This window comes from Drosophila bipectinata, chromosome XL (genome assembly GCF_030179905.1).
Source record: "Drosophila bipectinata strain 14024-0381.07 chromosome XL, DbipHiC1v2, whole genome shotgun sequence".
NCBI lineage: Eukaryota > Metazoa > Arthropoda > Insecta > Diptera > Drosophilidae > Drosophila > Drosophila bipectinata.
The window spans coordinates 7,926,144-7,952,468 of NC_091734.1; the positions used below are offsets into that span (position 1 = coordinate 7,926,144).

Genomic DNA, 26,325 nt, shown 5'->3' on the forward strand with positions numbered 1-26,325 from the left:
AATGTAGATTTGAAGAGAATTCTTTCCTGATTCCAGTAAGGTATCCCGTTTGAGAATCGGATAAATACTTCCCAAGTTATAGTCTTCCCAAGATACCAAATTTGAGGACTTCCCATTTTTCCAAATTTTTAAGGGCATCCATCAGAAAAATTTGAAAAAAATCGAAAAAAATTTAGCTTTTAGGATTTTAATGCAGATTTCAAGAGAATTAATCCCTGATTCCAGTAAGGTATCCCGTTTGAAAATCGGATAAATACTTCCCAAGTTATAGTCTTCCCAAGGGACCAAATTTGAGGACTTCCCATTTTTCCAAATTTTTAAGGGCATCCATCAGAAAAATTTGAAAAAAATCGAAAAAAATTTAGCTTTTAGGATTTTAATGCAGATTTCAAGAGAATTAATCCCTGATTCCAGTAAGGTATCCCTTTTGAGAATCGGATAAATATTTCCCAAGTTATAGTCTTCCCAAGGGACCAAATTTGAGGACTTCCCATTTTTCCAAATTTTTAAGGGCATCCATCAGAAAAATTTGAAAAAAATCGAAAAAAATTATCTTTCTGGATGTTAATGTAGATTTGAAGAGAATTCTTTCCTGATTCCAGTAAGGTATCCCGTTTGAGAATCGGATAAATACTTCCCAAGTTATAGTCTTCCCAAGATACCAAATTTGAGGACTCTCCATTTTTCCAAATTTTTAAGGAGATCCATCAGAAAAATTTGAAAAAAATCGAAAAAAATTTTACTTTTCGGATTAAAATGCAGATTTCAAGAGAATTATTCCCTGATTCCATACAGGTATCCCTTTTGAGGATCGGATAAATATTTCCCATGTTATTGGGACAAGAGGCCATTACAGGGGGCCAAAGAAGCCATTTTTCTGATTTTGGATTTTGGATTTGAATCCATATCTATATCTATATCTCCATATCGACTTACATGGAACCTGTACGTTACATTGCCGTGTTAATCCTATTACATACATCTATGAAGAGTACATGTCAAGAAAAAGAACGTTTCTCCGTAGAAATAATCATGTAATAATGGAGGTAAATATTAATTACATGCCATGTAACCATGTAAAAGTGTCTACAAATGTCGAGAGTATAACAGTACCCGCAGGGTATCTGGCAACCCCAGACGAAGAGGTTTCTGTAAACTGAAATATAGATGACGCTGGCGGGAAATCTAAAAATAAATCCTCAATTTGAAAAATAAATATATAGCTACGATTTTTTAAAAACTTGTTTTAATTTAGGCGAAAAGTTGGCCTGGTGGCTCCAAAAGTCAACGAGGTTGTGTTTCTGAGAGCTGGGAAATCACAAAACATTCAAACTTCAACCCGTAAAGATCGTTCCGAGAGCTAAAAAATCGAAAATTAATATATTTTTTTTTCGATTTTCAGATTTCGGACTAGTTAGTGCTACAATGGAAGACTACGATATTATGCGTGTGAGTCCACCACGTGCCGGGAAGTCTATACGGGTTTGCTTTTTGAGGAATGGGAATCCCCACTTCCAGGGCGTCTGCCTAGACTTGAGCCGCTGCCGTTTCAAGGATTTCGAGTCGCTCCTGGAGGGTATCACTCAAGCTCTTAGTAAGTATGTTAACCTTAGGTCGTCGATTACCCACTTCTGGGGCGTTGACGGGACCCCGTTCACCACCATGTTGAGCTTCAAGGAAGGAGATGTTGTTATTTGTTGTTGTGAATACGAGACTGTGATCCGGGTTTGTTACCATGTTAATCCGGAATTTCTACGCCTGAACAATATGCGAGAACGCTGGGAACTGAATCGAATTAAAAATGGATTCGCTATGAAGCCCGTTCAGAAGCAAGATTTACCCGTGGCTATAAAACGTCAAATGATTAATATAAGGCTGCTGCTTCAGACGGAGAAGACTGCTATCTTTCGGGGCAAATGCCTCACTGATGGAATCACTCCCTTCATAGTCAAGGTGGTCGATAAGGAAGTAAGGTCTAGGATCTAGAAATGGTAAGCAAGCATTAATGGTTTCCTCCTTTTTCAGATCATGAGGACAAACTGCGAGGATACGTTCCGGGAGACCCAGATGATGGGGAAACTAAAGTCGCACAAGAACATCCTGGGACTCGTCTACACCATCGAAAGAAGCAGTCTTATATATATCCTAATGGAAAGTCTAGATTTCGACCTGGAAGTAGTAATCGATAATTGCAGACGAGTCTGCAAAACGAACGCCAAGGCTGTGATCTCGGCAATAGCCTCTGGCCTGATCTTCATGAAACGCCGCAGAATCATCCATCGTGATATCAAACCGGGAAACATCTTCATCCGCTCCAACGGCGAAGTCAACGGTGAGGACGGCTGGCCTGTCTTAAATTCCATTAAAATCGCGGATTTTGGAATGTCCATTCCATTTCGGGGCAACAAGCTCCACACCTGCTGCGGCACCACACCTTACATAGCGCCGGAAATGATCTCACAGTCGGGCTATGACTACAGGGTGGATTTGTGGTCCTTTGGCATCTCTATCTACCAGATGTTCTTCCGTCGCCGTCCCTTCGACAAATCCGCATCCGACGACCAAAGGGAGATATACAACAACATTATGTACGCAGAGCTCCGCTACCCCATCGACTGGTCCAAGAGCACCAATAAGGAGGGCAGGGAACTGATCAATGCGCTTCTAGAGAGGAATCCGGTGCGCAGACTGACTGCCCGTGGCGTCAAACAGCACCCGTATATGACCTCTTCGTAGGATTCAGTTTCAAATTTTGTTCGTTAGTTACCAGAAGACACTTGGACATCCAGAAGGACCCGTATATGACCTCTTTGGAGAATTAAGTTTAAAAATTTCGTTCGTTAGTTACCAGAAGACACTTGGACATCCAGAAGAAAACGTAATTGACCTCTTTGGAGAATTAGGTTTAAAAATTTCGTTCGTTAGTTACCAGAAGACACTTGGACATCCAGAAGAAGACGTACATGACCTCTTTGGAGCATAATGTTTAAAATTTCGTTCGTTAGTTACCAGAAGACACTTGGACATCCAGAAGAAAACGTAATTGACCTCTTTGGAGAATTAAGTTTAAAAATTTCGTTCGTTAGTTACCAGAAGACACTTGGACATCCAGAAGAAAACGTACATGACCTCTTTGGAGAATTAAGTTTAAAAATTTCGTTCGTTAGTTACCAGAAGACACTTGGACATCCAGAAGGACCCGTATATGACCTCTTTGGATCATAATGTTTAAAAATTTCGTTCGTTAGTTACCAGAAGACACTTGGACATCCAGAAGAAAACGTAATTGACCTCTTTGGAGAATTAAGTTTAAAAATTTCGTTCGTTAGTTACCAGAAGACACTTGGACATCCAGAAGAAAACGTACATGACCTCTTTGGAGCATAATGTTTAAAAATTTCGTTCGTTTGTTACCAGAAGACACTTGGACATCCAGAAGAAAACGTACATGACCTCTTTGGAAAATTGAGTTCAAAACTGGCAGGAGACTGATCGATGCGCTTCTAGAGAGGAACCTGGCGCGAGAGAACCTGGCTAGGAGATTTCCCGTGGCATCGAAAAGCACCTGTACATGACCTCTTCGGAGGATTAAGTTTAAAAATTTCGTTCGTTAGTTACCAGAAGACACTTGGACATCCAGAAGAAAACGTAATTGACCTCTTTGGAGAATCAAGTTTAAAAATTTCGTTCGTTAGTTACCAGAAGACACTTGGACATCCAGAAGAAAACGTACATGACCTCTTTGGAGAATTAAGTTAAAAAATGATTAAAAACTGGCAGGAGACTGATTGTTGCGCTTCTTCAAATATTAAACTCCAATAAGCCAGCCTAGATCTGATAGTTTCATTTACAAAAAAATATTAAACTCCAATAAGCCACTCAAACTCTAATTGTTTCATTTTAAAAATAAAATAAATAAAATATACGCATTTCCCATAATACTTTCTACTTTATTGAGTCGCACACACATGCAATTCCAGTTTCTTAGCCAAAGTGGACCAACTAGGGAGATCCCTCGGAGAAGGAGCGGTGGCCACGCACTCGAGGTGTAATAAAAGATGAGTATTTGAGACACCGCGCCTTCTCCGAGCAGACAGAGGCAGAGACAGGGGTATGGGTGCGGTAAATTCGACAAACATCGGAACACAGAACACAGCTTTAGCAAATATGTTTAGAACGTAGATTTTGTATTGGTATAATTAACATCGAAATATCTAGGATACCCTAGTATCCAAAGCTTAGACAGGACAGACAATTTAACACACTGGGGAGCATTGGGACGGGGACTTGGTTGGCGTCGCCTAATCGCTCAGTCAGTACGATACACATACAAGATATACATATATATATATATATGGTATATAGATATAAAATTAACTAATTGATTTATAAAAGCAATCGAAACTCCAATCGAGCGCCTTGCCTTGCAGCTCCCTTTCGCTCCAAGTCGCTTGGCTGTTTCCGTTATTAGTTGTTGCAGTTGCAGTTGCAGTTGGTGTCTTTGATTTGAATCATATGGTGTTTTCCTGTTTCCTAGGCGCGAGATGTGGGGAATGAGATAGATACACGGGACAATTGACCTGACCCGGCCGCCTAGGTGAAGCTGCAGCACGAGTTAGTCTTTTTCGCCGTCTTATAGAAGGCCTTGCTCTGCAGCGAAAGCTTCTCCGACTTGTCAACCATGTCGTCCAGCTTCTCGCCCCTGTCCAGCACCGCCTCGATGGTGTTCTTCAGGATGATTTTTGTTTCGTCCAGATCGTTTTGCATTTTTGTGAGCGGATCGGCCTCAACTGGATTCTGGTAGCGGGCCAGGAACGCCGGCAGCAAGTCGAACGCGATGGTGGCCTCCGTACCCTGGGGCCATTGGTCGGCCGGCACCTTGGCCGCGAAGTCGTCCAGTATCTTGGTCAGCAGCGTATGCGCCACCCGCTGGGGATACTCATGGTCGGCTATCAGGACGCCCGAAAGGTTGTCGGCACGCACATAGACATAGCAGATGTAGGCATCCTGTTTCACCAACTGCCGCTGCGTCGGCTGAGTACGCTCCACAATCGTCTTGGAGGCAAAGCTGTGGGAGATAACAAGGGGGTGGAGTAGGTGGTGGAGGTGCCGAAGGGTCAACTCAATGAGCCTGCGCATGCAGTCGTCACACTCACGTCATGAACTCGTTGACAGTGCCACGTTGGAAAAAGGAAAAGGACTGCAGGTCGGACGTCGTCTTCAACAGGCGCGCCTCGGTGGCGCCCTTGTGAAAGATGCTGAGTGCGAACAGCTTGACCATTTTACGGCGGAGTAGATCTGCGGGCTGCGGTGCGGGTTGCGAAACTAATCGGATGTACTGCTCTGTGCTGCTGCTGCTCCTGCTCCAGCGATGCTCCGGCGGGTGGGTTCCAGTTCAGGCGCTATCTTACATGGGCTGAAAGGCGATCGCTCGGTTTGTTTAACACTGATGGCTGCAAATCCAAATCCAATCCGTGCTATCTTTGTATATGTATGTGATGTGTGTCAGCTTATTGGAGATGGTACGCGACTAGAGGTACGCCTATCGGAGCCATGGCCATGTCGTCTATCGGTCATGTGATATTTCGATAAATATTAAAAAATTATTAAACATATTATTATTGGTTTTCTTATATATTTTAAATCGTATTATTTTATTCTTAATGTTTGCTATTATTTTAATAAAAGCTTTACACACAACTTAATTATTCAATATTCTTTATTAAAACTATCGCACACTATCGCAAGTCCAATCAACTTCGAAACCAGTGTTGTCAGCGTTGGTATCAGTGTTGGAAAATAACGGGACATGGCGGTTTTCTTCCTGTGCTTTTCGAACTCGAATGCCAAGAATTCCCCCTTTTGAAAAGTTTGTTCGCAGAGCAGTACTCGTTTCCGGCGAAGACAATTTGGTGATTTTTTGGTTATAAGTTTAACAAAATGGAGCGTCAGTCGAAGCTTTTGCGTTTGGTGGAAATGAATTCTACTATGACGAATTTTAACACCGTGGCCTTGATCGTGTCGAAGAACACGCCGAATTACTTCACCGACAAGACGGACGGTTCGCAACGTGGTGTTCTGACTCTCACCATTCGGGATGGATTGTTTCATTACACCAACTGTAAGTTGTGGGGAAAGGTAGCCTGGGTGCAGGACTACGTGACCAGGCTGCAGATCGGCGAGGTGGTGCTTATAAGCAACGCAAAGGTTATGGATCAGGCTTCGGAAAGCAGCTCCTCCGACGCGTCTCGTGAACACCGTTACGACCCGAAGAGCAGCCTCAATTGCGCCCTGGCCATCAATGAAGGGCATGGAAGTGTGGAGCATTACGTGCCCCACGTGTCCGACGATTTCGGCCATTTTTATGCCCTCGAGCACATGCTGCACCGTCCCCTGAAGAGCATGGTGTACGCTTCAAAACTGATGGATGTTATTTCCCGCTTTGTTTCTGAGAACAAGGTGCATTTCGTAGAAGTTGTGGTGGTTGTGGCTGTAGTGCGTCCACTGCGCAAGGTGAAGGTCGCTGATTCTCACCACTCGTACGCCCAGCCAAACATTCTAGACTGCCTCGAGGTGGTGGTCTCCGATCCCACCCACCCGGAAGGCATGTTGCTGACCATCTGGCAGGAGGACTGGATCCAGCGCGGTCAGAAGTGGAAGCCGCTCCAAACCGTACTCCACCTGGTGGACGTGAAGGCCTCCTACTCGATGTACCATAAGTTTCCGACCTTCTCTCATGTCAGCTGCACGCTGATTACCGAGGATCCGCATCCTCCCACCGCAGAGGTCAATCACATGATGGAGTTTGCAGCATCACTGAAGTTCTACAGCTTCGAGAATCTCGCCATACCGGAGATAATGTGTTCACTGCCGTATCGTGAGTATCTCATTGTAGTAACGAAGCTCCTCAATTGTCTTACCAATTCCATTCCTGTTCCATCTCGCAGCGGAAAACATAACCGAAGTCATGAACGTCAAGACGATCTACGCCCGGAGCAAGGGATTTCTCCAGAACCCAATGGCTCTCACCTTCACTGCCAAGCTGATAGCCTTGATCAGCTCTCTTGACCTGGACGGATTCTCTTCCACCATCACCCGTCAATGGTGAGTACTGCTAGATAGATCATAAAATAGATCATATAATGAGAGTATCTCCCCTTTCAGCGCCATGTGTCACCGATTCGTTCCCCGGTGCCTGATCCATTGCCCCACCGAGGAGTGCCAGTTATTTTCGGACGAGACCGACACTGCTCCCTGGCTCTACCACTTCAACATTACCGTACACTTTAGCGACCAGTCGGGCACCCTGGTGGAAGGACGCCTGGCGGGCTTGGCGGCCGAGCGGGTGCTGGGCGTCTCCGCCGCCGACTTTGTGAAGATGTCCGAACGAGAGAAAGGGCTTCTTAAGTGGAAGTTCCTGCTGCGTCACTTCGAGGTCAAGCTTCTGGTCCTAAAACCGATACGCATGCGCAACAACATGATTGCGGTGGTTGTGGACATGCATGAGGTGCCGCTGGAGGACTAATAATCATACATAATCATATATCATATATATAAGTACACAAAGAGCGATCTTTATTTCGCAAATTCTCACATAAAATATTACAACTTTTGAATACACAAATAGACTTGTAGTAAGCTGCCGGGAGATGTGGTCTCTGGGTTTGGCTGATGTGGAGGATGAGAAAACCAACTGAGTGCCTCTAGAATAACATTACAAGTCTGTTATACTAAGATCTTCAGAAACTTTAACGAATAAAGAAACAATAAAAACAACATAGGCTTTAACATTTTATTAAATTGGAAATAAAGGTTTGTATAACAATAAGAAATTAAAACACGATTAATTTAATTAAATTATAACCCTGAATGCAAGAGCTCACAAGATACAAATACTTAATTAAAAAAAAAACAACAATCCTGATTAAAACACAACAATACTTAAAATAGCACTTGGGGGAGGACTACTACTAGGTTGTGACTGGCTAGCCTGGCTGCGAAACTGTCCTATGGCCGTGACTAATCTCTCCGCATCGTTCGGTCGGTCGGTCGGTCATCTTCATCGCGGAATGGATCTTAAAAACTGGGCGCCGTTTGGGGGGGTGGCCATTATAATCTACAACTATAAGTCAATCAAAGCCGAGTGTGGTCACAGAGTTCACTATACGAGTATATATAAATAACGATTTGGTACAACGCTTAATACTGGCCTACATACAGATACACAGAATATGTACAGACATATACACATACATATACATAAACAGAAAGAACAAAGGACATTCGACAGATGGACAATGGACAGTGGTCTACTATGAGTGCGGTGTCCTACGAATTAGAGCAGTGCAGAGCATCCGTCCCTGTCTGCCTGTCCACCGTCTAGAGGGGGAGAGAGCATCCAACGTCGATGAAAGCCAACACAACGGATTACGGTAATGGGTAACACTTCCAAGACTAACAAGAAACGAAAACAACAGGAGCAGGCAGGCAGGCGGGAGGCCTACTTGGAGCCTCCCCCCGGCGCGTGGTGGTGCGGGTGATGGTGTGGCTGGTGGTGGGCTGCTGCATGGTGGTAGTGTGACTGTTGGTGCGAGGATCCTCCGGCGGCGGTGGATCCCACACCTCCGCCGCCGCCCCCGGCGCCGGTCAGCGAGACTCCTCCGCCGCCACCGGCTGCCATCGCAGCGCCCTGGTGATGATGGTTCTGGCCCCCGGCACTGGCCGAGGTATTGCCGGCGCTGCTGTGGTTCAGCGAGGGCATTGTGGCGGCCGCCGTGGCCGCGGCCAGGGCTGCTGCCGCCGAAGCAGCCGCCGCCCCGGCAGTGGCGGTGTTCAGCTTGGTGCCATTGGAGTTGTTGTTGTTCACCCGCAGCTGGCGGATCTCCGGGAAAAATTCGATCATCAAGATCTCCAGCAGCTCCTAGAGAAAGAAATAGGAGTTCAAGAGGTCTCATGAGGATAACCGGAGGAAGGACTCACGTAGAAAAGCTGCTTGTTGTAGGCGGGATTCTGGAGGGCCTCGAATACCTTGAGGACTCCTTTCTTTGCGGCCTGGGCGCCCACGAGGTTGCACAGCACCTCCGGGATGTGGTCGGTGAGCAGGGCCTTGGCCGCGGTGGCGGTCATTTCGCGCATATCCTCCGAGCGAGTCGGATAGGCGCTGGCCAGGACGCCGCCCGGCCAGAAGGACTTGAGGATCGCCGAGAAGTAGTTGTGCAGCATAGACTCCTCGAAGAGGTAGGCCACCGACTCGCGAATCTGCCGGTTAATCGTCCGGCCGTACGTGATCTGGACAAAGGAGATGAGGCTCTTGCGCAGCCACTTGAAGACGCCGCCCATGTCGAAGATCTCGCCCATCAGCGCGTACATCGGCTCCGCAATGGAGTCCTTGCTGTCCAGGTCGGCGGCCAGCAGCTTCGCCTCGCCCCCGGACTCTCCGTCCAGGTACGTGGATATGTCTTCGTCGTCGCGCTGCAGCCCCCAGAAGGGATCGGTGGCCCGGCTGGCGGCCTCGTGGCTGGCCTTTCCGCCGTCGCTCCGGAAGAGGGTGGCCAGCGAGAACTTGCTCTTCTTGGGCGACGGCAGCGACTGCTTGAGGTGGTCCGAGCTGGGGCTCAGGAACGTATAGATGGCCTCGCTTCCGTTCAGGTGGTCATCCTCCAGAATGAACTGGATGCGAGGGAGCTCAAGATTAGATGGAAGTTCGAAAGGAAAAGGGATAGCACTTACGTTGAGAAACTTCTGGATCTGCGCCTTGGCTTTGTCCTGGCCATGGCGGTCGGTCTTCAGGAAGAAGAACTTGAAGTTCGTGGGCAGGTCGAGGGCCTTCAGGTTGGAGCTCACGTGCCGCAGCTTGCGTTGCAGCTCCTGGAAAAAGCATAGAGATTAGAAAGGATCTTCCAGGGACAGAGGATGAAGGAATACCCACATGTACTTGGTTGAGGGAGCGCATCACCACCCAGCCGCTGGATATGCCCGACGGACGCTTGCGCAGATTAGCAGCCACGTGACCTGGTTCTCCGTTCTTGGATGACGTTGGCTGGGGCGGAGCATTGATATCCTCGTCCACATGCACCAGGATCATGAACTGCAGGGACTCTTCGTCGGAAACCTGAAAGAGTATCCCACTTAATGGACGGTTTCTTCCCAACTAGACACTACATTACCTCCACACTCTGAATGGTCGCCTTCCACTTGCCCAGGTGCTCCGTCCAGGCGTCCGTGCGCCGCAGATGCGCCTCCGTCTGGCGCTTCTCGCTCTTCAGCCACTCCATCTCCTTCTCGAGAATGGACAGGACCTTGGACTCGGGCTTCACCGAGTACTTGAGGGCGTCCAGCGCCTGGTTTTTCTTGTCGATGCGCTCCTGGATCTGCTCCAGCTTCCGGCGGGCGTACGAAGTGTGGGCCGCCACGTCTATAGCTCCTCCACCTGCCCCGGCACCGCCTCCGGCCATTCCCGTGCCGTTCACTCCATCCAGACCAGCCGAGCAGTGCTCGTCAGCCAGCTGATCCGAGGATTCGCCCGTGGGGCACATCAGCAGGGTGGGATCGGCAATCTCGTTGGAGTCGAGGGCCTCCTTCAACTGGCGGTACTGATCGCTCAGCACGAACGGCGGGTAGTACTTCTCCTCCAGGGTGCGCAGGACGTTGCGCTGAATGTCGTAGAAGATGTCCGGGTCGGCGTCGCCCAGCAGGAACGTTTCGATCAGCTTTCGCTCGTGGCGATCGATCTGGATCTCGGACTTGGGCACCCGGATATAAGTGTAGAAGATCTCGGTGGCCAGCTGGTGGCTGGCCGACTTGTGCGCGTGCTTGATCTCCTCCACGGCCAGGTAGAAGCCGATCAGGGCGCTCGCCTTAAGCGGCTCCAGGAACAGGGTGAAGTAGCGTCGGCCCACCGCCGTGTTGAGGATCTCCACCAGCGTCAGGTCGACGTCACTGGAGTAGTTGCCATTCCAGCCGTACTTGGCCAGGTTCTTCTCGCACTCGGCCTTGGCGGTCGTCAGCTGGCGGACGTAGCGCTTCAGCCGGACGGCGGCGGTCAGCTCCGCCTTGGAGAGCGAATGGTCCTCGTGGTCGGGGTCCAGGCCCTTGGCACGCTGCAGGTTCTGCATGGTGGTGGCGTGCATCAGGTCGTTCACGATGCTCTTGCGGATCAGCGAGAGGTCCTCCAGGCTGCCCGAGCTGTTGATGATCTTGAGGAAGTCCTCGAAGCTGGCCGCATACTCGTAGCTCCGCTTGCTCATCGCCGCCGCCGCCAGTCGCGTCTCTATGTTCTGGACTACCTTCTGGTTGATGTAGTCCGGTGCGGTCAGCATCTTGATCATGGGAAAGAAGACTGAAAGGATGGGGATGTTATCAGAGGCTTCAGGTTGGCGAGGCTGTCAGAGACTTACTCTTGTAGGAGAGGATCTCGCTCAGGAGGACCTTCAGCGGGGGCAGCGAGTAGCCGCGGGGCAGCAGCAGGATCACCATAATCTCGCACAGCTTGCGTAGGAACTCCATCTCCATCTCCTCGTCGGCCAGGTAGCTGTTGGTGCTGAAAACCGGCATCGTGTTGGTCTCCGCCCTGCCAAAACAAAGTTCGTATCAATGGACTATTTCTGGAGGGGAATTAATAAACAAAGAGGGTCAGTCCGATATAATCCGATCTAGCTGGGATAAGATAAGCTAATCCGATCCTCCCTCTTTGTTTTTGTAATTTTTAAATTAAAATTATCTCCGATTCTGATAAGCGTTTTGGGGGGGCAAGTGCTCTGTGGGATGAACCTACGCTCTGGCCTCCGCTATGCGTATCTTCTCCAGGTGCACCGTCACCCGGTTGACCATGTCCACGGCTATAATCTTGGCAGCATCCATTTTGGTGGCCCGCTCGTGTATCTTCTGAATGGCGTTCCACAGATCCTCGCGCACCACATCGTTTATCAGCTTGGGCTTCGTGACCACGTATCTGGGAACAGAGGGGATTTAGTGGGAGGCAGAGGTCAGACAGTCAGACAGGTCACTCACCCCAGCCAGGGTAGCATGAAGTCGCGCAGCACATACTCGATGATCTGCTGGAGCTGCAGGTCCACCGTCTTACCGAAGATGAGCGGTAGGTTCGATGGGTTCTTAATGGGCTTCGGCAGGTCGAAGATGTTGCACCTGGAAGAGGGAAGTCATGGATCAGGTGGCCAGTGACAAAGTCCGGGTGGCATATACTCACTTGGTGGCATTGTAGAGCAGGCGCGAGGGCACGCGACTCGGGCGCGTCGGCTCGTTGGTGGTGAATATATAATGGATATAGACGGTGCCGGCCACAGCTGTCGGGTGAGATAAGGGCAATTAGATTTACTTTTGGACTTTTAATTAGACGCGGCCAAGTGGTGATTGGGGCAGTGATTTGCCACTGATAGTGACTCATCCGAGTGCTCAATCCCCGGCCAGGCCGCGGCTCCACCCTCTTCTTACCCGCAACCACCAGCACCAGGGAATAGACGACGAAGGCGAAGAACAGAAAGAAGGTCGGATAATACCAGATGACGGCCAAGAGTGTCAGCGTGATTCCGGAAATGATAATCCTCCAGTTAAGCTGCAGTGCACGTAGCAGGCTGGAATGGAAGCGTAATGGAATGCATGATAAAAATTAATAACATGTGGCATGTTTCAGATAATGTCTCCCTAAATTTTAATTGTTATCTCGCGCCCTAAATGGCCACCTCATCATGAGTCTCCTTGCTGGTCTCCTCTCTGCATTTCTTGTGAGGATTTCTAGGCCTGACGTTTTGTCCATGTCGTTCCATTAATAAACCCCTGACATTGGACCTTGGGAAACACAGGTGACAATCAAAGGCCAGCTGGCAGATGGCCTACGCCCATCCCCATCCACCCACTTACCGTGTGGCCAGGAGCGTTAGGCGCTGTGTGGGCGTCATCGGCGGCTCCGGTTCGATGGGAAAGAGGGGCAGGCGACGGCGCGGCTCGTGGTCGCCGCCGTCGTCGTCGTTGTGGCGGTCGTGCTCCATTGTGTCCAGTGCGTGGTCCGAACTCCGGTGACAACTGCTCTCTCCGGTATCCGGGGCCCGAATCCGAAACGTTCTACGTCGTATCAATACTGCTTCTGCTGAATTTTTGATGAGTTTCAAACATTTTCGACAGCTTTCAGCGGCTCAAGTGCGTCGCTTGCTTGTTGGTTTTGGTTATGGGTTTGGTTTTTTTTGGGTTTGGACTTCTAACTGGGTACTGTTGGGTACTGGGCCCATTAAAAATAGTTCCCAGCAATTGCGTCAATTCCCCGCCGACCCTCCGTCCATTCGTTCCGACCGCTCTCCGCTTTCCACTTCCGTAAACACCCCCCGAACGGCGCAAGAAAAGGGAAACCGTGAACGTAAACGAAAACGAAAACTGGCAACTGGCAATGGGCAATGGGCAATGGTCAATGGGCAACTGGCAAGTGAAACCCGAACAAGGAACACAAATATGGTATGGAATCTATCTATATGCGATACGAAACAATTCCACCGATCAATTGACGCGTACGGCCGGAGCAGACGCTGTATATTAAATCAATAACTGGCAACAAGTTGATTGATACTGCTGCCTGCTGCCTGCTGCTCCTCCGATGGCTGCGATTTATCCGATCCGATTCCCGGAGCTCTGTTTGGAGGCCCCGAGTGTGACGCCGTCGTTTCCACAAAATCAAAACAAGAGACTCTGATTACACCAGTACATATTCGCCAGTATAGCTCTCTCCTCCTCCTCCTCCGCTCTCTCTTCCTTTTCCGCTTCCTCTCCTTGGTGCTCAAGATTCTGGTTTACTGCGCCTCCTCCGGGCTATGTCGGGCTGATTTGTTGTTGTTATCGCTGCTGCTGCGCACTTTAGGGTTCTGCCAGTGATACCGGCGCTCCCGAATCCGTAATACGTTCCCTAAACCGGGTATCCCAGGGCCCGCCAACTATCTTTTCTGTTATGATTTCTGCGGAAAATTGTCTCTTCGGCTGGTGGGCGAGCGGGGATGCGGGTGGGGGGTGAGGGTGTGGGGCGTCACTATCGATAGTTCATCGGTTATATCGATTACTCGGGTTATGTCAACCGTTATTTTTAAACCAATGATGAAACATAAGGAACTTAAAAAATAAACTATTTAAATGTAAAGAATTTAATTTAAATTTAAATAAAATAATTAAATACTAGGAAAATAGTTTTTTTTTTCAAACAAACTTTATCTTCTCTCTGATATGCTTGTTTACTTAAGAAAACCCAAGAACCTCTAGACGGAGGAAGAAAACAAACACATTTCCACAAACAAGTACCTGGATATGTATACATTGTGCCCATATCCAGGTGTTTGTACACTTTATTCAATTGCTTGTCAGCCGAGGCAACAGTTTTGCGAATTTCCAATGTTTTAGTGACAATAACTAGACCTAGTTTATTGGGAAAGTATTTGGTATCTCAAGCTTTCGGCTTTTGTTCGTTCATATGACACGTTATATGACATAAACTATGACTAGCCAGTTTCCCCCACCCGACTCCCGCCTCGAAACTAAATGCCATTCTGCTGGGAATGATGTGGGCCTACTGCTCCTTGGCCAGGCGGCGCAGAGCACGCTTCCGTGTGCCCAGGATGTTCTTCAGTACCAGATTGCGGGCGAACTGGTCGCCAAAGACCGCCTCCGTGAAGTGAATGATGAGCTGGAGCAGGGCGTGGGGCAGGTAACCCGCCGTCTGGTTGGCAATGCCCAGGGTGGAGAGAGCGGAACGCACATAGGTTTCCGGCGAGGGAGCAAACACGCTGGCCTTGCGGATCTTCGACATGTTGGTGGCCACGAAGCCGGGCTGCACGCTCTGGATCAGAATGCCGTGCTCCTTGTACTCCGTCTGTAGGTCATCGCTGAACTTGTTCACAAAAGCCTGACGGTGAAGAGTTCAAAATTAATAACTAGCGGTAGGATTAGAATTCCAAAGACCCACCTTCGTGGAGCTGTACACGCTCAGCAGAGGATTGGGAATGACTCCTGCGGTGGACGACAGGTTGATGATCACTCCCTTGCGCTTGGCAATCATGCCCGGCAGGAACAGGGCGCTCATGTGGGTCACCGAGTGGATATTGGCAGCCACAATGTTGCGCAGGAACTGCGGATCAGCGTTGTAGCAGTCCAGGAAGTACTCCGGGTGGCTGTAGCTAATGCCCACGTTGTTGACCAGAACGCCGATGTCCAGGCCGGTGGTCTTGTCCTTAATCTTGTCGTAGATCTCGGCGCCGCCGGTGAAATCCACATCGATCACTCGCACCTCCACGCCATACTTGTCCCCTGAAAGTATGCCGTGATCAGTAAGTTGGTAAGAGTTGACTGCTTTTGGGGTTGGCTCCTGGCTTACCGATCTCCTTGGCCACGGCATTGAGCTTGTCCAGCGAACGACTGATCAGAACCAGCTTCAGTCCTCGGCTGGCGAGCTAGAAAAATGGGGATGTGATTGTTATTTTATTTAAAATTATTATAAGAGGCTTGGGGAAACCTCTTGAAATTCAAAATAGGGTAAACCATTAAGATGTCAGCACTTTGTTTATGTTATTGCCAAGTCAACGTTTTAAAAAGAACTCTCCAAAAAGACCATTGATCTACTTATTCTTCTTCAATAAAGACCACCAATTGGATACAAACTTATAGACGGATTTAAAAGAACCCATAAGAAAGCAGGGTAGGGAGGGAGTACCTCAGTGTGGAGTGGACATTGGAGCCCCTTCCAGAGCATTGCGTCAGACGCTTGCCGAATAATAATGCTCAACCGGGGCGTAGCCCTGCGCTGAAACTATGTGTGTGCCTTCTCATTCGATCACCACGTGTTCTGGACTGTCGCTTCTAGCGAAGATCGCTTCGAGTGGGGGCGTTAAACAAAGTCCGGGACCTGGGAACAGCCCGGTTTCCGAAAAAAAAAAATTAGCTGCTGCCACTCGACAATTTGTAAAAATAAACAAAAAATATAGGTGTAAAGGGCTGCACAGCAAATGCTGTAATTTGCAGTCAAGCAAACACTATTAGGAAATGTTTGCGCCCAGAGATCGATTTCAAAGTGCAGATTCATCACTTGGCTAATGCATTCCCGCCCAGCGACGGACGGGACGTACAATGTCCAAGTCATTGTGGGTGCCGCTCGAAGGTTCAGCAATTCGGTAATTAATCATTAATTAGCTTGACCGCCTTTCCCATTCTGGACTTTGGCTGGTGGCCAAGAGTGGGCTACGTACCTCCTTCGCGTAGGCCTTGCCAATGCCGTCGGTGGACCCGGTGACAACTGAAAAGGTAAGAAAGAGCCACAGGTTAGTAAAAGGTTCCCGGGTTATCAGCAGGTTGTGGAAATATTGGCTTCTCTTATCGCTCACAGGTAAAAATGTCTATACGCTGGCTCTCTAATCAAGTTAATGGGTCGACATATAAAGTTTATAGAATAGTTTGGTGGTTCTATTAGGAACTCTTCTATAATATTCCATACAAGAAGTCTATCTATAGTCTATTCTTAAAGTTAAGATCAAAGGAATAACAAATATCACTTAAAATCACTGAAATTAAACTATTAACTATTCTAAAAACTAAAATCTAACTTCTTAAAACTATATTCTAATATTCCTAGCTTCCAAATACTCCTTTACACTGAACAAAATTACACTATTAGTCACAAAAATCTCACTTTCTAAAGACAGCTCTAGACATTTTCAAAACCATAACTCCAAATGGATTACAAATGGTTCTATAATATATCCTCAGACTCTATACTTTCGCTTGACATTTTTTCACTGTGTACTTTTCACTTCCGTAGCCTGCTCACCTGCCCACTCGCCTATCTTGGCCAGGTTCACCGAGGAACCAAACACCTTGGGCCCCACCACATTGGTGTAGATCCAGGGCAGGACCTTGCGGACCACCTGGAAGCCCACGACGCTGATGGCAACTACGCTGAGGATGCTGAGTACTTCGTTGTTCGCTTCCATGTCGTCTGCGGTTGTGGATGAGAATGTGCCTCCAGGTACTGGCTGATTACTGGATGATCCGACTTCTACTGTAGCCTCTGCCGGCTATATAGCTTCTGAGTTTTTGGTTTCCGATTTTTCCAAAGTGCAGTGGTGCTGCCCAGTTTTCGCTGACGCTGCCGGCGTCGCTGTCCGCCCGAGCTCGTGGTTGTGGTTGTGCTTGTGCTTGTACCTAAACAGCCTTTGGATCCCACTCGGTAGTTGGGTCTGAATCGCCGCTTTGAATATTAAAATCGCAGAACTTAAAGCAAAAAGGGGGAAAAATAAAAACAAATCGAAGAAACCGATTGAATGTCAATTGTCAAATGGCGGCGACTCGACGTAGAATGAACGGTTCTTTTGCCTATCCGTGTGGATGGCTATGTACATTCGGGGTGTGTGTATGTGTGTGTTGGTGAGCACGGCCCACTTATGTCACCCCGCTCTCTCAATCCTCGTCGCCCGATTTTTCCCTTATATATATATATCACACCACCGCCGTCGCTGAGAGATAGGGGCGGCTGGGCACAGTACTCCGTGAAAGTATTTCACACAAGAACCGTTATATGGGGGCTGGGATTGAGAGCCAAGAGTCTGGTTTTTGGGTGGATACGTGTGGCTGGCAGTGTAAAATCTATGCTCTCACACATACGTACAGGGAGAGCCGCCACCGAATTATAACGGCACATGCGCAGGAAGCATGAATAATGTGCGATAAGAAATTTAATTGAAACTATTTACAATCCTAAATGATTCTTGAGTTTCTATGAGTTTGACCGGAAAATAAACGCCTGCTGGATTAACGGTTGTTTGTGGCGGCAATGCAAATAGTCTGACCATGCGACAATTTAAATGAATTAAATTAAATTAATTATTATTTAATTCTTAATAAATGAACACGGCTCGAATTTCTCTCTATGTATTCATCTTGATTTAATTAATTAAATTGCAAAATTTATTCAAATAATTTAGGTATAAAATTCAAAAATATTGCAATGTTTATATTAAGAGGGAGCATTTATTATTTTTTCCTGCATATAATTACTGAAATAATATTTTAAATTCAAAAAAACTTTTAACGGCTACGTTTTGTAAGCCAATATATCGATAGTTTGCATTATCATTGTTATGAGGTACGGGCACACTAGAGTGGGAAGCTTTAATTTTCCAAGCATTTGGCGTTTAATTTTTATTTAATTGCTTAATTGCTTTGTCCTTAATGATAAAAGGAGTCTACAAGATGAATACGATTAATACATTTTCAGAAATACAGTCAGGAAAGTCTAGAAATGTGTTTATTATGTCACCCAGTGATCGCTGCTGAATGGGGACTTTCAGCGCGCCATCTTTTTCTAACGGAACTTTTCAAGATGTCTTGAATGAGGCTTTGGAAAACAATGGGATTGTCTTTGATATAATATTCTTAGAGGTTAGATTATAAATATATATTTTTAACTTATTCTTAAACTTTTAATATATTTCCAGATGTATTTGAAAAGTGGCGGCTTTTAAGGACAACGATTAATATCGCCTAAATGCTTTCAAATTTCAAAGAAAGCCACAAAATGTGATTTGTAGGCTTTATTTTGATCTTTCCTTACGTTTTTTACCAATCTTGTTAGTCAAAAAATATTAAAATTAATTTCAATTAACTGAAAATTTAAAAATTTGCTACGCAGGGATGAATGCGCTACGCCGAGAGAGATGCTGGCATTCCGGAGCGGAATCAGTGCCGCAGCAATTGTGGGTGAGGGAACAACAACGTCTACGGCCCGGCATTGTCTTTGTAAGGCCGCAACTCCATCTAGTCAGCAACCCACCAGAGTAATCCTTTCCGGATTGATCTTTACGAAGAGCCAAAAACCGGATTATCAGCTTTAAAGCCAGATTTTAAGGATCTGGCGAGGATTTTGTGTCCAATTAGTAAGTGTTTGCCGTGGTTTATGGCCCATTGAGTGGTGCGAAAAGTGTCAGTCGTGGGTGGATGGGACGGGAGGCTGGGGACTGGATGCTGGCCATGCGCAGAGAATGCCCTGACCTACATTCTCGCTTATTGGCTATCCAATGGGGCAGCCTGGGCCAGGAGCAGCAGTTGCAAAATAATATAAATTCACACGCAACACGAGCTAGTTAATAAAAGCATCTCGTCCTTTTTCCCCCATTTTCTCGTGTCTGAAACAAAAAATAAAGAACAGAACCGATTACAGAAAAAGAAAAACAAATTAGAGACAAACAACTGGTTGGAAATGTGATTGGTAGCGAAAAACAGAGCTTACAATATGTCCAGTAAGTGCCCAGTGCCCAATCGATAAGAAGCAAATCGTAGTCGCAGCTATATCCGGATGATTCGGAATGCAGTGGGACGCTGATGCAGTTGGATCGATATAGAACAGATTACAGGCGCGTTTATATGTGCATATCCTGCGGTGAGTGGCGTCTCAGGACTCAAAAGAATCCTTTCCCCCTACACATTCGTACGTTTTTCAGTGATGAGATCGAGACTATTTTGGATACTGGCAATTATATACTCCTCACTCCATCACATTGGCTCGGGCTCCACGTCGACAACATGTGAGTTTCATAAGCTTCCAATAATCCTCAAATACACACACAAAGTGGCATATACAAGAGTGAAAATTAATTAATTATTATTTTATTATTATTTGATTTATGTTACATACATTTTTTTCTAGTGAAACGACCGCGAGCTGGCGATCCATTCGACACATTCCCCAAGAACTTCTGGCAGGAGTTCTCCTCACCGTTCACCGACACGCCCGAGGATGAGGAACTGGAGGTCACCGAAACGACCACCCACGAGCCGTTTCCTTTCTTCGCCGATCCGTACACCACGCTAAACATCAGCACCCAGCTGTCCTCGAACGTGTACCTCCACTGTCGAGTGAACGATCTGCAGGGCAAGACCGTCTCCTGGATGCGGAGGCGCGGCGAGGACCTCACCCTGATCACCTTTGGCCAGCACACGTACAGCGGTGATTCGCGCTACTCTCTGGAGTTCGAGGAGCCCAATGACTGGAAGCTACTGATCCAGTTCGCCAATGAGCGGGACGAGGGACCCTACGAGTGCCAGGTGTCCTCACACCCGCCGCTTGTCCTGCTCGTCTACCTGACGATAATTGGTATGAATGGCATCTCCTGGGCCTCATCAACTCTGATCTATTTATTTCATCTCTTCATTGCAGTTCCTCACGTGGAAATCCTCGACGAGCGGGGCTCGGCCACGCCGGAAAAGTACTACAAGGCTGGCAGCACCATCGAGCTGCAGTGCGTCATATCGAAGATTCCGCACCCCTCTTCCTACATCACCTGGCGCCACGGGCCGCGCCTGCTTAACTACGACACCAGCCGCGGGGGAATCAGGTGGGCTTGGTTGAACTTTTAAGGTTTAACTTTTCCTGACCCGCCTTTTTTTTCGATTATTGCAGCGTAAAGACGGACATGTTGCCTGGACGAGCACTGAGTCGGTTGTACATCGCCAACGCCAATCGCCAGGACACTGGGAACTACACCTGCATGCTGGGCAATGAGATTACCGAGACGGTGATGGTCCACGTTCTGAATGGTGAGTTTCCCTCCAATCCTCACTGTTTCAATGACACCATGCCTCTGTTCCAGGTGAGGAACCGGCGGCGATGCAGCACGCGAACGGGAGCCGCATCAAGGCCAGCATCCCCATACCCACGATGGTTGTGTTTTTAGTAGGTTATGTGGTCAGGCTCGTTTCTGGACTAACCGGAAGCGGGATGGCCGGGTCGTGGGGGTTGCGATGACGATAGAGTGGAATCGCGGCTCGCGGAAAATGCAAATACACCAAAGTATCTTGTCCAGGATTGCATTTTCGACTTTTACTCTAATCATGGGTTGTTTAACATACGATACATAGCATAAACTGAATATTTAAGCTTAAGTCAAGTATATTTAAAAAACAAAAAAACCAGAGAAATCGAAAGATCTAACACACAAAGCCAAACCAAAAAAAAACAAGATGTTCTATCTCGAAACCGAATGTGTGGAAGAAACCACTCGTATCCATTATTATATAGATGAGATAAAAATTGATTTTGCAGTTTTTAAAGCTAGAAATCGAAATGAACAAGACATTATTATTATTATAATTATTAATTATGTAATATCATAATCGAAACGAAATTTGTATTGCAATGGCCGTGTTTATGTTGGCTGCATATTGATCTTGTAGAGACCGCGTCTAAACTGTGTCCGTTTAGCTCTTTGTTGGCCCTCCCCGCCCCCACCCCCTAGTTAATAATTTGTCGCTTAAAAATGCCACATTCCCCGATATTATACACTACGAAAGATATATGTATATTTATACACTTCCGAACCAAGGCCTTGTTAAACGAAAAAACAAAAATGGTTGTAGCTTCTTGAAATCAAACAGCATATCAGTTGGGATCATTCTAATTGTAATCGATCGACATCGGTCGCAGTTTGTAGCTTCATTAAATCTGGTTTCTATATGTTGTTATTACCCGAATTTGTTTAATTTTTGTAATGATTGTAGCCAAGACAGAAAGACAGAAACCTATTTGTATGTTAGTAGAGGAATATTGAACAAAAAAAAAAAAAACAAAAACGAAATGGAAACCCATGGAACCATAGAAAATGTTTAACGTTAACATAAACTGTGCCATTTAAAATGGATACATATCGTTTAATTGTTGTTGAATTCGGTTGCGGAACCAAAAAGACCATTCGAAGGGCCTCAGAAAAATGATAACATTTACACTCTATATTTGTTATGGTCTCCTTTTTTGGAATCGACACAGCACCTACCACTCGGACCAAGGGTAATACGAAACGACTTGATTTATGAACAAGGTCCCAAGCCAAGAGCACTAACGAGTAATTCTATTAAATAAATATATACAAAAAAAAAATCGATTTAAAAAAAAAACCAAGTAGCCAGAAGCAGAATAATTTCCCATTTCTTCTCGATATTGGCGCGAGGTGAGGAAACTATGATTTTTGTCTATGCCTACAGTTTGCTTATCGCAGGCTTTTAAATCCTAGCTTAATCCTTGAATGAATCATTACATTTTTCAGTCATGTTGCTTTAAGATCGGTTCCAAATCCATCACACACCCACACAAAACACACACTTTCTCTTTCAAAAAAAAAAAAAACAAAAAGCTCGGCTTGAAAAAAAATACGAAAATATTTATAAATCTTGAGGCCACAAATGGTACTTGGGGGTAAACTAATTTCAATGGTCCAGTGTAGTTATTGTAAATTATTCAAATTGATCCCGACCCAAATCAGTACCCAGATCTGATCCCTGGAATATGCCATTATATAAAATGAAAAACAAAAACAAAAACACAATGTTGGAGTGAGATAATGAAACAATACTTAGAGACTAAATAAAAGTGACGAAACGAAACTTTTAGAAAGATTTTGGTTAAACATAATTATATTTAATAATTAATACATTTAAAATTGAGATTATAAAATCAACATACATAATGTATAATGTGGGCGTCCTCCGTCAATAACCAGAAACCAGAAAAAAAACCAAAAAAAAAAAAAAAATTGTATAAAACGACACACAAACACAAAACACATTTGTTTTTTCTATTAAAAATTTCAAAATCCATCAAATGCTATTATTTTTATATAAAAATCGCTGGTACTTTTAATCAAATCTAGTAAAAAATTCGTTAAAAAGATTTAAGAAATATTGAATACGTGATTTTGAAAAAAGGTATATTTGTATATACATATTCACATATATAGACTAAAGCGTGGGTTTAAAAAATAAAACATTATCATAACCTATTCTAGTTGGGCGGCCCTAGCCCTCGTACTCCACATCCGCGTCGGTGTACATCTTTGTGGGCTGGCCCGCCAACCCGTTATCGGTCTCCATCATCTCCACATCCCGACAGGTGGCCGCCTGAAGCTCTCGCCGGACATCGGGTGTGATCTTGAAGTGTGTCTTCTTCCTGCAATGGAAATTTAAGGATTAGCTCGGAATAGAAATATTATTTCTATGGAAAACTTACTTGAGAAGCTGGAGCAGAGCATCCCGCTGCTCAGAGGATATATCGTTCTTGTAGCGCTGGGCGAACGTGAGAAGGCTCTGATGCCATAGCACTGGCAGCTCCCGTTTGTCGTTCTCGAATCTGAAAGGAAATTAATCAATTATGAGGATTAACCCTTTATAGACTTCTCAACTCACCTGAGGAAGTGAAAGACTGCCGCATCCACGACACGGTAGGGCAGGGCATAGCGCTTGTCCAGGAAGTAGCGTATGAATATCGAGTTGGCGCCGGAGTAGCTCATCTCACAGATCTTCAGCAGGCAGGCGGAGGAGTGCAGGACGGGAATAGAGCTGCGGGCCACCACGCTGCCAAAGATAATGGCTTCGCGGAGCGTGCAGTCACCGCCCTCCAGGAGCGGCAGAATGATGCCCTTCATGAAGGCGGCCGGCTTGAAGAGGGCACGCTTCAGTGCATTATAGAGATGCATATTGAGCTTCTTGTACTCGCAGAGATCGTCGCGGACGCGAGGCAACAGCACCAGGTTGTAGAATCGCTGGGCCATAGCCTGCGATAGCACCGAACAGAAAATGCGAGTGCCCTGGAACATGGCGGCGGCGCTCCAGTTATGGGGCTCTGTGATGAAGAGGATCTGCTCCCAGTTGCGCAGCTTTGGTATGATCTTGAAAGCCTTTGGAATCTTGCCGCTGCGGTAGCGCTTCAGTACATCGCGCACGCCCTCGTACATCTCCTTGACCTTGGGATCGATCTCCTCGATCTTCAGCGAGCCCTCGTCGGAGATCTTTGTGTGTATGTCGGCCTCCTTCTCCTGGATCTTTTGCATGATTATCTTGGAGAGATGGAGCGTGCGCTTGCCCTCCTGGGCAGGCTTCTGGAATCGCTCAAAGGCGGCCACATCCTCATCGTCCATGTCCAGATCCGCCATGAAGTCTGTCTCGTTAACCTCCTCATCCTCTTTGTCGGCAGTGGGATCATCTAAGGGACAAGTGTTAGTGGAACTCAAAGAAGACCCTTTTTTTAAACTTACTCAAGTTAAAGTTGACCTTTTTAACGGTCACCAGGCTGGGGAAATTCTCCTCGTCCAGCTCAAGTTGCTGCTGCTTGGCCGCAGCCAAGATTTTCTGGCTGCTCCGGGCATCAATGTTCTGAAAGGAAAGCGGATTAGTTCGAAGACTCCTTAGGCGTGCTGGGAATCCCATAGTTCCTACCGGCGACTCCTCTGCCCTCAGCTTCACTTTGTCCTTGTTCTTTGCCTTGGCCACCTTGCCATCGGTGATCTGCTTCTCCAGGTTAACATTCTTAACCGTCGCCACATTGGCTTTCTTCGGTTTTCCCATGGTTTTAAATAAATTTGATCACTGCACGTGTTGAACCTAGGTATTGGAGTTGCCAACGTTTTGGGAATTAAGAAAAACAAAACATATATTTAGATGGTCTGGCAACCCCAAACAGGGTCACATTTTCGATAACTTTAACTTTAACTCCGTGATTAAACACGATATGTAAAAATATTTAATTTTCTAAATCAACATTTAAATTTTATGCTTATAGAGACATTTTATATATTTTTTTAAACATTTGTGTGAAACACTTTATATTTTTAGCACAGAAAAGTGTGAATATACAACAATAATACACCGCCCGTGACACGTATAATTCTCACAAATATCGATAACTTTTAATTTTGGTATTTTTTAGGCCTTTTTCCTGCTGCGCTGCAGGCACACAGATTTCCTTCAACGTGGTTTTTCGATTCTTTTTCGATTCTTTTTTTTTCTGCGTTGCTTGCAAACAGACGACGATATGAAGGTGTGCTAAAATTTTGTGAAAATAGCCAGATAAGGCGGCGGACGATGGGAAATATAGTGAAAAACAAAAAGCCCAAGCACTTTCCTAGTGAAATAAACTATTCCCGCAACAAAAAGTTCAGTGATTGGCTTAAAATCTGTGGATCACCGAATCGCCGCCGCCGGTTTCAGATATTTGTGTACATTGATATGGAGTATATTGATTAACCCGAATATGTGTGTTGTTGCAGCTCAACGTGTCCTATCCCGCTACGGGGTGCCAGAAATTGTTCGAGGTGGTGGATGAGCACAAGCTCCGCGTCTTCTACGAGAAGCGTATGGGCCAGATCGTCGAGGCCGATATCCTGGGTGATGAGTGGAAGGGCTACCAGCTGCGCATTGCCGGCGGCAACGACAAGCAGGGCTTCCCCATGAAGCAGGGTGTGCTGACCCACGGTAAGTACAGAGGAATTTCCTCATTTGACCTATTACTAATCTCTTTGTTTGTACGTCACTAGGTCGTGTGCGTCTTCTGCTGAAGAAGGGACACTCTTGCTACCGTCCCCGCCGTACTGGCGAGCGCAAGCGTAAATCTGTGCGCGGATGCATCGTTGACGCCAACATGTCTGTGCTGGCTCTGGTCGTGATCAAGAAGGGCGAGCAGGACATTGCTGGACTCACCGATACCACCATCCCCCGCCGTCTGGGACCCAAGCGTGCCAGCAAGATCCGCAAGCTCTACAACTTGAGCAAGGAGGATGATGTCCGTCGCTTTGTCGTCCGTCGCCCTCTGCCCGCCAAGGACAACAAGAAGGCCACCAGCAAGGCCCCCAAGATCCAGCGCCTCATCACGCCCGTCGTTCTGCAGCGCAAGCACCGCCGCATCGCTCTGAAGAAGAAGCGCCAGCAGGCTTCCAAGGAGGCTGCCGCCGACTACGCCAAGCTGTTGGTGCAGCGCAAGAAGGAGTCCAAGGCCAAGCGTGAGGAGGCCAAGCGCCGCCGTTCCGCCTCCATCCGCGAGTCCAAGAGCTCCATCTCGAGTGACAAGAAGTAAAGGGTTCCCGCGAACCGAACACCCCACATTCGTTGTTTAAGCAGAACACCAGATCCGTAGTACATCCCGATGCTCTACGGGAGGAGAAAAGAAATTCAAATACCCATTTATGATGAATAAATGTGTGCAAAAACGGTATTCAGTTTCCGGTTTATTTTATTTATTTTTTTTTTTGTGTGATATCTGGTGAATTGTGATTGTTGGTTATGGCTTCATTCGGCTAACCATGTGCTCATGGTACTGGTCTTTTTGGACCTATTTTACTCCAAGTGGAACTGGAATCCACCTTTAGCGTTTTTTCGATAATATTTGAGTTCTAGATCGGTGTTGTGAGTGTTGGGTTATGATTCTTCTATTAACTGATGGATATGGTAGATATATATCTATCTTACAGATGTATCTTTGAGGATAGTTGGATTTAAATCATCATAAAGATATCTATGTAGCCAAGCCCC

General features: G+C 46.6%; 8 protein-coding genes and 1 long non-coding RNA gene across 11 annotated transcripts; 4 read left to right on the forward strand and 5 right to left on the reverse strand.

Moving 5' to 3' along the window:
* Positions 1-1,232: 1,232 nt before the first annotated feature.
* On the reverse strand, positions 1,233-1,736 carry LOC138925795 (uncharacterized). Its single transcript, XR_011442007.1, has 3 exons — positions 1,630-1,736; positions 1,412-1,569; positions 1,233-1,360 (listed from the first exon to the last, which is right to left on the reverse strand). It is a non-coding gene; the product is annotated as an uncharacterized lncRNA (long non-coding RNA).
* Positions 1,426-3,178, forward strand: LOC108121646 (uncharacterized). The gene is made up of 2 exons (XM_017235895.3): positions 1,426-1,968; positions 2,026-3,178. Exons 1-2 carry the CDS (start codon positions 1,426-1,428, stop codon positions 2,734-2,736), a joined length of 1,254 nt encoding a protein of 417 aa, XP_017091384.3. The 3' UTR covers positions 2,737-3,178.
* A 988-nt stretch (positions 3,179-4,166) lies between these two features.
* Ykt6 (YKT6 v-SNARE) lies at positions 4,167-5,530 on the reverse strand. The gene is made up of 2 exons (XM_017235904.3): positions 5,157-5,530; positions 4,167-5,068 (listed from the first exon to the last, which is right to left on the reverse strand). Exons 1-2 carry the CDS (start codon positions 5,279-5,281, stop codon positions 4,594-4,596), a joined length of 600 nt encoding a protein of 199 aa, XP_017091393.1. The 5' UTR covers positions 5,282-5,530; the 3' UTR covers positions 4,167-4,593.
* A 255-nt stretch (positions 5,531-5,785) lies between these two features.
* Positions 5,786-7,787, forward strand: hdm (meiosis specific with OB domains hold'em). Its single transcript, XM_017236006.3, has 3 exons — positions 5,786-6,877; positions 6,948-7,104; positions 7,165-7,787. The coding sequence occupies exons 1-3, from the start codon at positions 5,941-5,943 to the stop codon at positions 7,523-7,525; spliced, it is 1,455 nt and encodes a 484-aa protein (XP_017091495.2). The 5' UTR covers positions 5,786-5,940; the 3' UTR covers positions 7,526-7,787.
* snz (sorting nexin snazarus) lies at positions 7,779-13,976 on the reverse strand. Its single transcript, XM_017236004.3, has 11 exons — positions 12,877-13,976; positions 12,451-12,590; positions 12,206-12,302; positions 12,010-12,144; positions 11,774-11,950; positions 11,397-11,569; positions 10,167-11,338; positions 9,929-10,111; positions 9,730-9,867; positions 8,980-9,669; positions 7,779-8,920 (listed from the first exon to the last, which is right to left on the reverse strand). The coding sequence occupies exons 1-11, from the start codon at positions 13,002-13,004 to the stop codon at positions 8,501-8,503; spliced, it is 3,453 nt and encodes a 1,150-aa protein (XP_017091493.2). The 5' UTR covers positions 13,005-13,976; the 3' UTR covers positions 7,779-8,500.
* Positions 13,977-14,275: 299 nt separating this feature from the next.
* On the reverse strand, positions 14,276-17,792 carry spidey (hydroxysteroid 17-beta dehydrogenase 12 spidey). 2 transcript variants are annotated; one of them, XM_017236028.3, is made up of 6 exons: positions 17,645-17,792; positions 16,808-17,250; positions 16,230-16,276; positions 15,362-15,437; positions 14,954-15,294; positions 14,276-14,893 (listed from the first exon to the last, which is right to left on the reverse strand). In XM_017236028.3, the coding sequence occupies exons 2-6, from the start codon at positions 16,968-16,970 to the stop codon at positions 14,558-14,560; spliced, it is 963 nt and encodes a 320-aa protein (XP_017091517.2). In that variant the 5' UTR covers positions 16,971-17,250; positions 17,645-17,792; the 3' UTR covers positions 14,276-14,557. The 2 variants fall into 2 exon arrangements, with proteins under 2 accessions (XP_017091517.2, XP_070135683.1); XM_070279582.1 differs by lacking the exons at positions 16,230-16,276; positions 16,808-17,250 and having other exon boundaries at positions 17,645-17,753.
* An 847-nt stretch (positions 17,793-18,639) lies between these two features.
* On the forward strand, positions 18,640-22,195 carry dpr14 (defective proboscis extension response 14). 2 transcript variants are annotated; one of them, XM_070280567.1, is made up of 7 exons: positions 18,640-18,911; positions 19,179-19,414; positions 19,476-19,559; positions 19,682-20,128; positions 20,192-20,369; positions 20,435-20,571; positions 20,625-22,195. In XM_070280567.1, the coding sequence occupies exons 2-7, from the start codon at positions 19,357-19,359 to the stop codon at positions 20,777-20,779; spliced, it is 1,059 nt and encodes a 352-aa protein (XP_070136668.1). In that variant the 5' UTR covers positions 18,640-18,911; positions 19,179-19,356; the 3' UTR covers positions 20,780-22,195. The 2 variants fall into 2 exon arrangements, with proteins under 2 accessions (XP_070136668.1, XP_070136866.1); XM_070280765.1 differs by having other exon boundaries at positions 19,196-19,414.
* A 517-nt stretch (positions 22,196-22,712) lies between these two features.
* Positions 22,713-24,446, reverse strand: bys (Bystin). The gene is made up of 5 exons (XM_017236011.3): positions 24,238-24,446; positions 24,057-24,174; positions 23,209-24,004; positions 23,033-23,152; positions 22,713-22,972 (listed from the first exon to the last, which is right to left on the reverse strand). The coding sequence occupies exons 1-5, from the start codon at positions 24,364-24,366 to the stop codon at positions 22,822-22,824; spliced, it is 1,314 nt and encodes a 437-aa protein (XP_017091500.1). The 5' UTR covers positions 24,367-24,446; the 3' UTR covers positions 22,713-22,821.
* A 266-nt stretch (positions 24,447-24,712) lies between these two features.
* RpS6 (ribosomal protein S6) lies at positions 24,713-26,008 on the forward strand. Its single transcript, XM_017235961.3, has 3 exons — positions 24,713-24,838; positions 25,068-25,272; positions 25,335-26,008. The coding sequence occupies exons 1-3, from the start codon at positions 24,833-24,835 to the stop codon at positions 25,868-25,870; spliced, it is 747 nt and encodes a 248-aa protein (XP_017091450.1). The 5' UTR covers positions 24,713-24,832; the 3' UTR covers positions 25,871-26,008.
* The last annotated feature ends 317 nt before the right edge of the window (positions 26,009-26,325 follow it).

What these genes read in the sequence shown, in the direction of transcription:
- LOC108121646 (XM_017235895.3), top strand. Translation starts at nt 1,426, where the DNA reads ATGGAAGACTACGATATTATGCGTGTGAGTCCACCACGTGCCGGGAAG. An exon ending in TCAAGGTGGTCGATAAGGAA is followed by an intron (nt 1,969 to 2,025) that starts GTAAGGTCTAGG and finishes CTCCTTTTTCAG; the next exon opens with ATCATGAGGACAAACTGCGA.
- Ykt6 (XM_017235904.3), bottom strand. Translation starts at nt 5,281, where the DNA reads ATGGTCAAGCTGTTCGCACTCAGCATCTTTCACAAGGGCGCCACCGAG. An exon ending in ACTGTCAACGAGTTCATGAC is followed by an intron (nt 5,069 to 5,156) that starts GTGAGTGTGACG and finishes TATCTCCCACAG; the next exon opens with CTTTGCCTCCAAGACGATTG.
- hdm (XM_017236006.3), top strand. Translation starts at nt 5,941, where the DNA reads ATGGAGCGTCAGTCGAAGCTTTTGCGTTTGGTGGAAATGAATTCTACT. An exon ending in AATGTGTTCACTGCCGTATC is followed by an intron (nt 6,878 to 6,947) that starts GTGAGTATCTCA and finishes TCCATCTCGCAG; the next exon opens with CGGAAAACATAACCGAAGTC. An exon ending in TCCACCATCACCCGTCAATG is followed by an intron (nt 7,105 to 7,164) that starts GTGAGTACTGCT and finishes CTCCCCTTTCAG; the next exon opens with CGCCATGTGTCACCGATTCG.
- snz (XM_017236004.3), bottom strand. Translation starts at nt 13,004, where the DNA reads ATGGAGCACGACCGCCACAACGACGACGACGGCGGCGACCACGAGCCG. An exon ending in CCTGGTGCTGGTGGTTGCGG is followed by an intron (nt 12,303 to 12,450) that starts GTAAGAAGAGGG and finishes CTCACCCGACAG; the next exon opens with CTGTGGCCGGCACCGTCTAT. An exon ending in CGCATAGCGGAGGCCAGAGC is followed by an intron (nt 11,570 to 11,773) that starts GTAGGTTCATCC and finishes TTGTTTTGGCAG; the next exon opens with GGCGGAGACCAACACGATGC.
- spidey (XM_017236028.3), bottom strand. Translation starts at nt 16,970, where the DNA reads ATGGAAGCGAACAACGAAGTACTCAGCATCCTCAGCGTAGTTGCCATC. An exon ending in CAAGATAGGCGAGTGGGCAG is followed by an intron (nt 16,277 to 16,807) that starts GTGAGCAGGCTA and finishes TTACCTTTTCAG; the next exon opens with TTGTCACCGGGTCCACCGAC. An exon ending in GCAAGGCCTACGCGAAGGAG is followed by an intron (nt 15,438 to 16,229) that starts GTACGTAGCCCA and finishes CCATTTTTCTAG; the next exon opens with CTCGCCAGCCGAGGACTGAA.
- dpr14 (XM_070280567.1), top strand. Translation starts at nt 19,357, where the DNA reads ATGCAGTTGGATCGATATAGAACAGATTACAGGCGCGTTTATATGTGC. An exon ending in CGTCTACCTGACGATAATTG is followed by an intron (nt 20,129 to 20,191) that starts GTATGAATGGCA and finishes TCTTCATTGCAG; the next exon opens with TTCCTCACGTGGAAATCCTC. An exon ending in GATGGTCCACGTTCTGAATG is followed by an intron (nt 20,572 to 20,624) that starts GTGAGTTTCCCT and finishes CCTCTGTTCCAG; the next exon opens with GTGAGGAACCGGCGGCGATG.
- bys (XM_017236011.3), bottom strand. Translation starts at nt 24,366, where the DNA reads ATGGGAAAACCGAAGAAAGCCAATGTGGCGACGGTTAAGAATGTTAAC. An exon ending in AAAGGTCAACTTTAACTTGA is followed by an intron (nt 24,005 to 24,056) that starts GTAAGTTTAAAA and finishes CTTGTCCCTTAG; the next exon opens with ATGATCCCACTGCCGACAAA. An exon ending in GCTCTGCTCCAGCTTCTCAA is followed by an intron (nt 22,973 to 23,032) that starts GTAAGTTTTCCA and finishes TTTCCATTGCAG; the next exon opens with GAAGAAGACACACTTCAAGA.
- RpS6 (XM_017235961.3), top strand. An exon ending in GCAGGGTGTGCTGACCCACG is followed by an intron (nt 25,273 to 25,334) that starts GTAAGTACAGAG and finishes GTACGTCACTAG; the next exon opens with GTCGTGTGCGTCTTCTGCTG.